The sequence below is a fragment of the Accipiter gentilis genome, chromosome 28 (genome assembly GCF_929443795.1).
Source record: "Accipiter gentilis chromosome 28, bAccGen1.1, whole genome shotgun sequence".
Lineage (NCBI taxonomy): Eukaryota > Metazoa > Chordata > Aves > Accipitriformes > Accipitridae > Astur > Astur gentilis.
Window position 1 is genome coordinate 11,599,123 of NC_064907.1, and position 7,851 is coordinate 11,606,973.

Here is a 7,851-nt window from a genome sequence, read left to right on the forward strand (position 1 = left end):
TCTTATGTGGATTAAGGGCTGCGTGTTACACACGTAATGCCTTGAGATAGTATCACATTATAGGCAGAATGTACCCAAAAGCCTCATTACGATTGGCAGGAGAATAAAAGATGTCCACGGTTTTGTGAATACAGCAATCTCCTCCAGACCTCTCTGGCGGAAAATACGATATATAAAATAATTGACTCTCAGCCTCTCACAACTACTGCCACCACTGCTTTGTTCCTTGTAGCAGTCATATTTGTTCTTAAAAATGCTGGTTAGAGAACTTATTATGCAGGGGGATGAGAAATGGATGAGTCTTCCCTAACTAGGCACAGTGAGAGCTGTGAGTGCTTCCCTCCGCTCCCTCTGCTGATGCTCAGCTGCAGTTTGCATAGCTGTCCTGGTCCTGGCCTTGCTTTCGGCAGATACTGCTGTTCACAGCAGCCTGTTTAGCATGTGCTGATGCCTCTAAGACACTTTGATGCGAATGCAAACTCTTTGTCTGCTCTGGTGTTCAGATTTGGCTCTGAGAGCCTCTCATGATGTAAAAACCAGGTTGGTCTCCTGCCTACTCCTCCCTTCATCCCAGCCAACTTTTCAGAGCAAATTCAGGGGGTGTTATGTGGGGAAAAACTACACTACAGATCATTCGGTGCGTAGTTCAGGGTAGATTCTTCAGGTTTCATCCTGGGAAGAATATTTAGATATAGAGGTATTTTTTCCAGGCAAGGATTCAGCTGTGTATGCTGGATATTGTCTAGTGGGTGGGCGAGTGAAAGGACCCTTCCTGATTTCTGGCCTTTTCAAAGGAGACAATAGTCACATATTTCACCACACTGGCTGCACCCACCATTTTTTTTCCTCCTAACTGGTTTATTCTAGGGCTTTCCAAACTATTAAGCAGGATTTGGGTATATTATCATTTTCTAAACTGTGGAGATGATTGATTGAAAGTCAGTGGAGAGCAGGACCCATTCCTTGAAGACACATAACTCCCATTGAAATCAGTCCTTGAAAGTTTTGAAGATCTGAGTGTAAGTGCCTGTCTCACATAGGCATGTTTTAATACGTAACTTAGTAGTAATAAATGCAAATCAGTTAAGAATTCACAACAGCTTCCCTGTACTCTTCATGTTCCCAGCAGCGACAGCAGCCCTGCCTTCCTGACTGGCCTGGGTCCCACCGATTAGTTGATTTGTATTACACAGTGCTTTTGTGGAGAAAATCAGTATCCAGCCGTTTTTCTGGTAACAACATATGTATCTTTCCATTTTAATTTCTAAATCCTGCTACCCACCAAGGGCAAAATTAGAATGTGTCTGAGCTGAAGATAGGCCAAGCAGTCTCCCAGTTGCTCTTCTCCCTCTCACAGAGAAGAGAAAAAATTTAAAAGTTTTTTTCCTTTCCTAAAATAATTAAGAAAGCTCAATTACGTGGAAAGATTGTGTTCTCTCTGGAGAAAGCCTGGGCAGTAATGAAAACCACCAACATCTTAATGCAGCTTCTCCTCAGAGCCTTTACAATCTGAACAAATCAACTGTTGGAAGAGTGAGTAAAATCTTGGCAGGTAGATGAAACCATGTCCTGTGGGTTTGCAAAAGATGCCTGTTTTTAACAGATGGTTCTGTTTTCCTCAATTTCGAGATCACTTCTTCAGAGCAGCATTGGGACGGCAGTCTTGCTATATAAGCATTATACAAGTGGCTGTGGTGTCGTCGCGGGAAGCTCGTGATTTGGGGTGAATATTGGAGCTGAAGGCTGGTTGTTTCCCTTCACAAAGCCCTCGTGCAACCATTTTCTAAGAACTACGCAATTTTGTACCTTTTACCTTTTGCTTATATCTCAGGTCCAGGCAAACCATCATCCAAGGTCAGGCAGAACTGGTTACATCTAGTTTCTTATATTAGAAAAAAGAAGCCCAGTGCATATTTGCTTTAGGGCTCATTGTTTCCGAATGAAATGCCTGTCATTTGATTCATGCTCTCACCCAGTTTACTGAACAGTTCCTGAAACTTAGTATTCTTCTTAGTACATCTGGTTTAATGTTCACATCTGGGTTTGAGTTTCATGACAAAAGTCTCGGATTTGCTTAAAATATTTTTTACAGCTGCTTTTTTTTTTTTTTTTTTAAATTTTTACCTTGCAAGGAGAACTGCTAAGAGTAACAGGGCCAATCAATAAACTTTCAAATGAGGGGGCAGCTTCTGCTGCCTGCACAGGGATTGCAGAGCACTGGCACTCTTTGACCTGGTCTCTTTGGCACAGCCGCAGAGCAGCAGCACCCCGAGGCGCCCCGTGACCCAGCCACCCATCCTTAGGACATCCTTTGTTCCAGGTGCCACACTTGTTTCGTGGCCGGTCGTTTACAGTGCAAGTAGAAGGAAAACCTCTTACCCTGAGGAATGGTTTCTCATTAGAAATAGGCGATGTGACCCCTGCTTTATACCCACCGCGGAGCTCGCCCCGTGCCGGAGGGGCACCGGACGCTGCGCAGCTCAGCATGTGGCTGGCAACTGGTGGGTGTCCGTCCCGCTCAGTGAGACAGGAATGACTTCTGGGAGTGACTGCTGCCTTTCTCTTACAGCTTGGACTCTTTTCTTTATGGGCTCCATGCACTGTTCAAAGGAGACTTTCGGATAGCAGCAAAAGATGAGTGGGTCTTTGCAGACATGGATCTATTGCACAAGGTTGTTGCCCCAGCAATCCGAATGTCTCTGAAGCTACACCAGGTACAGTCTTTTTTAATTTTTAACTTTTACTACTGCATCTGTTTTCTTAGGGAAACACAGGAAACCTTAGAAACTGTCCAAAGGGAAAAAAAAAAAAAAAGAGGGAAATGGAGTACTTCTTGCCTTATTCTGAGAAACTTCCTTAACCAAAATGGAAAAGCTTGGCCTTTATTTATTTTGCATTCACTTGATCTCCTTTTCTGTACCCCCTAGCTGCCCATTTGAAACCATTCATGTTGCAGAGCTTGACCCTGCATTTTTCACCAAAACAAAACTGACAGTCATGTCATGTTTTATTTGTGTGGATACTATAAAGATGGTTCCTAGATTGAAAAGAAATACCTTGATTAGACTAATTTCATTGCTAATTTATCAATTCTTTTGTGAACAGCAATATACATGTAACGTTTCCATATGTTAAAAGACACAGCTGAGAGGAGAGTGGCTTGAAGGGTTAGTGTCACGGCTGTTTGTTTGACTATGTCAGGCTGTTTCTGACCCCGTTCTGTTTTCAGTTGTAAAAATCTGGCACACCTCCATTGAACTTGCTCCAATTTCTTCAGGTCAACCCCTGTATAGCTTGGAGCTGATTGCATTCTTGTTCTGGCACGTTATGATTCAGTATTATATGCTTTTATCATGCATGATATTTATAATTGCTCTGAATGTAACTGAAGTGGAACTGCTGTGAATTAATATCTGAGAATTTGAAACAGTAATTTTATGAATGTTATCACTGGCCGTGTTGCTGTGTGACAGCTAAAGTAGTAACGCAATATTGCGATATCTGCTGATGGATTCCCAGTCTGTGCTTTTGTTGGTTTTTCGTGAATAAAAATAAGGATTTCCACAAGAACTGTGGAATGTCCCGGGTGATTCTGATCTTCCTCCAGCTTACCCCAAAGGTCTGCCTCCCGTGGTTTCCCACTTCATAAAAAGAAAGTGGATAAGCTGGCATCCCCCGAGTATCTGTCCAGTGGAGACATGAGATCAGAACAGGTTAACAGAAAACAAAAATCGTACCTTTCTATATTACTGTAAAATTAACTTCTCTACTTCCCCAAAGACACACTGTATCAAACAGCAAGTCACTTGGCAGGGTCAGCGGGCAACTGTTCCTCCACAAAAAACAGGATTTTGTTTATTGTTCATAGTGTTTGTGTTTTCACAAATATACCTGATCTTTTCAATACTTTTTTTGTGTACTACCAGGACCAGTTCACCTGCCCAGATGAGTATGAGGACCCAGCAGTTTTGTATGAAGCAATCCAATCCTTTGAAGAAAAGGTTGTGATTTGTCACGAAGGGGACCCAGCCTGGCGCAGCGCTGTACTCTCCAACAGAGAGGAGCTGCTAACCCTGAGACACGTGGTAGATGAAGGAGCAGATGAATATAAAGTTATCATGCTCCACAAAAGCTACTTGAGCTTCAAGGTCATCAAGGTACATAAACCATCTTTCTAATAATGCAGTAATTTAGGGCTGTGGTAACTAATATTATTTCTGAGTAATCTGGCCAAAAGGAGAGGTTGATTGTAGTTATCAAGTAGGGATTGGAGTCTAAAAGAGCTCTCTTCAGTTGAATTCCATTTTGCACCCATATGTTTGTTTATCTGAAATAACATTCCAGGCTTTGCCAGGGAGTAACTGCAAAAGTTCATAAAACCTGTTGGTGCAAAGACACAAGGTCTTTGCACACACAGCTACTGCTCTTCTACCTGCATAGTTCTGCATCTTCAGGAGCAAACATTTTCATGATCCACATGTTTTTAACCTACCTGTAGGTCAACAAGGAGTGCGTCAGAGGGCTTTGGGCTGGGCAGCAGCAGGAACTGATTTTCTTACGCAATCGTAACCCAGAGAGAGGCAGCATCCAGAACAATAAACAGGTCTTGCGGAACTTAATTAATTCTTCATGTGATCAGCCACTGGGATATCCAATGTATGTTTCCCCTTTAACCACCTCGTACCTTGGGACACACAGCCAACTGAGGAACATTTGGGGGGGACCTGTCAGTTTGGACAACATTAAAAAGTGGTTCAGATCCAAATGGTTAAGGTAGGTGTTAAATTTTGGTTATGCAGATAAGAGACCATGCAGTCTTGGTTCTACTGTATTTCCTGTTAAAAGAGAGTAATTCCATACTGTTACCTATGACTAAAAAATTAATTGCAATGACTCAGAATATAACAAAATAGCCCTACAGACATAGCAGAAACCAAATTCATTAACTCATTCATGGCTTTTAAGCAAAGCTTTCTTACATGTGCAACAAGATTCTTTATCAAATCACTTAGCACTACAGATATGTTCCTTATTCCAGGGAATTTTACTGTTTATGCCCTGTAAATAAGAGTGTCTTTTCTGTAACTCAGTGACATGTCATAACATGAGTAAATGTGTTGGTGGGTTATGGTGGGTTATGCTCCAAAGCTTTGGCAGTATAGTTGATTATCCCCAAGTCATTGTTCTTGACCAAAACACATCTAAAAACGTACTCACTATCCACAAAAACTGCCCAACTTCCCCACAATCGGTATCTGACACATTCCATCTCTCATTCCTACATGCACTTTTCATACAGCAGTAACTCACTCTTGCCTCATTCCCTCCACCTGCCCTATCAGCACTGTGGCTGAGGAGAGGCAGGAGACTATGGAGAGACTATGGGAGCCAGCTTGCATGCCAAGACCTATGCTAAAATGATTAAATCTAGTGGCTTAATATGCTTGTTTCCCACCATGCAGCTCATTCCCACTGAGCTTCCTCCAGCCTATTCCTCTTCTTTGCTACTTGATTACCTCATGCAAAAGTTGTCTTCAGAGACCACTGTAAGATTCGATAGAGTCCTAAGGTCTTGCAGGGCTCCAAAGCCACTTAACACAGACAAGGAAAGATTTGGTTTGTGTCGTATATGATTTTGCTCCAAATAAGCTTATCACATCATCATCTTTGTCATCTCAAAAGATGTCAAAAGACCTGCAGCGGTATGAGAGAGTACAATTACACATTTTGAGGGTGGCACAAATTTTTGTGCATAATAAATGGCTGACCACGCGTGTATTCCCACACACAGAATGCGGAAGGACTGCCATGCAGCTCACCATGAGAGAGGTAACGTTGAAGAGGTGGATAGTGGAGGGGGCTCTTCATCTAGCAGCAATTCCACAGGCAACTCAAGTCAGAGCAGTAGCTCGCAGCCCACCAGAGATGGAACCCCTCAGTTGCAAGCTTCATCTCAAGAGGTCCACCAGCGTGCAGGTATTTGCACAATTTACTTGGCTTTCTCTGTAGTCTTCTCCTGAGGGGCTGCATAGGCAGATGCTTTTGGGGCATGCTCATATCCAGTGGAAAACTAATTTTAGAAAGAGAGGGCTTTGTCCTTCCTAATAACCAAGCACATGTAGGAGATGGCTTCCTGATATTGTTCCAGGTATTTACTGGGAGGGATAAGACAAATGTGATTCACCAAAGGTTCCACTGTCGAACTCCTTTCTGTGTAACTTTTGGACTAGGAAGTGCCACTTAACAATGCCAGAATGAGAAATGCAAATAGGAGGGAGTCTACCTGTGCGATGCAGGGAGCCCGTACCACAGTGAACCTGCGCTTACTGTTGGCTGGAAAAGGCAGAAGTGAAAGTATGCAAAAATCTTAATTATCTTGGAATGACCATGACAATTGATTTGAGGAACTGGTTTGGCTGTTCATCAGCGCATGTGGAGAGCAAACAAATAGGAAATAACTTCTTACGTCTATACAGCAGTTACCAGGAGAAAATTAAATGCTGCCAATCATTTGGCAGCTGTCAACTAACAGCTGAGCCCTTCTCAGATTAAATTATGGATTCAAAAGTACTTCAGACATACTCACAAGGTAGAACTCCTGGCCTTCACATTGGAAATATACCTTAAGTTTGGCAGTGGGTCGCTGTGAGACCTATCACTGTGGGATCAGGACTTGTCAAGCCAATTAACTCAACCTTTCAACAAGTTGTGGTATTACTGTATGAATTACAGCAGAGAACTAGAGGGGTATGATAGTTGTTTGTTTCCCGTTAGATCATTTTGACCTATCATTAAATATAATGGACAGGACTGGAGAAAATCTTGCCCTGAATATAAATCATGTTGTAAGAATAAAATAACAGCTGATTTTAATTGAGTCTAGCATTAGAGGAATCCCCATGTGCATACTCATAACTTGACACTGCAGTAATCAGAATGGCAAACTTAATTGTAAAATAATGATCCTGAGCATGCCATACAACAATGAAAGTTAATTGTGAGTTGTTTAAAAGAATGTATTGTGTGCCCAGAAAACCACAATCAAGAGAGAAGGTCACACTTAGTTAAGAAAAGCAACCTGGCTTTGAGGTAAAATGAAGAAATGCACAACAAATGCAAGGAAGTGGAAAATAGCAAATGCAAATCAGTATTCAGTCCTGAGAGACTGCTGATAAGAGGAAGAGAAGGAAACAAGGAGAATTTTCTGGCTAGCACCATTAGGGACAAAAAGATGAAAGTGGGGTTGTGGCTATTTAATTTTAAAGAGTATTAGAAGCAAAAGAAATCCTAACAGTGGTCTTGATCCATCACTATATAGAAAGGCAGAGTTGCCAATAATGTAGAAATGAGAAAAGAAATGTCTGGTTTGTATTGGGAAAAATTGAAATGATCTATTTCTACGATCTGATCATGAAGTAGTTCCTTCCATCCTAACAGCTACAAAGAACATGAAAGAGTGGCTATCAAAGCTATATCTTTAATTGAGCAAATCCAAATGACTCTTATTCAAGGTTTTTAAGAGAGCTGGTTGAAAAGCAAGCTCTGTTTGATCTTCAGTAAGTATCGGGACACTGAGGGCAATACCAGAGGACTGGGAAAGAACTTATGCTATGCCTCTTGTTAAAAAAGCAGAATGAATAGGGTGACCTGGGTAATGCATGTCTGTCACTCTGATGTTGGTTCAGGACGCTGTTGGCCTACCACTCACAATCCTAGTGCACTAATTAAAGAAGAACATTTTTAATTTGGAAGGAGTTCAAAGAAGAGCCAAAAGATGATCAATGATCTGGGAAATACATCCTGTAGTGAAAGATTAAGAGCTTTCAAACAATTTATAATGTACAAGATGCT

At 41.8% G+C, this 7,851-nt stretch overlaps 1 protein-coding gene and 1 long non-coding RNA gene across 2 annotated transcripts in view; one reads left to right on the forward strand and one right to left on the reverse strand.

The window, feature by feature from the left end:
- PCNX2 (pecanex 2) overlaps positions 1–7,851 on the forward strand; it is a 156,644-nt gene that overhangs the window by 143,299 nt on the left and 5,494 nt on the right. Inside the window, exons 29-32 of the mRNA XM_049830562.1 lie at positions 2,570–2,714; positions 3,927–4,157; positions 4,499–4,773; positions 5,792–5,976. Coding sequence (XP_049686519.1) covers positions 2,570–2,714; positions 3,927–4,157; positions 4,499–4,773; positions 5,792–5,976 — 836 coding nt within the window. The remainder of the gene's footprint in view (positions 1–2,569; positions 2,715–3,926; positions 4,158–4,498; positions 4,774–5,791; positions 5,977–7,851) is intronic.
- LOC126051396 (uncharacterized) lies at positions 4,648–5,905 on the reverse strand. The gene is made up of 3 exons (XR_007509819.1): positions 5,820–5,905; positions 5,517–5,694; positions 4,648–4,724 (listed from the first exon to the last, which is right to left on the reverse strand). It is a non-coding gene; the product is annotated as an uncharacterized LOC126051396 (long non-coding RNA).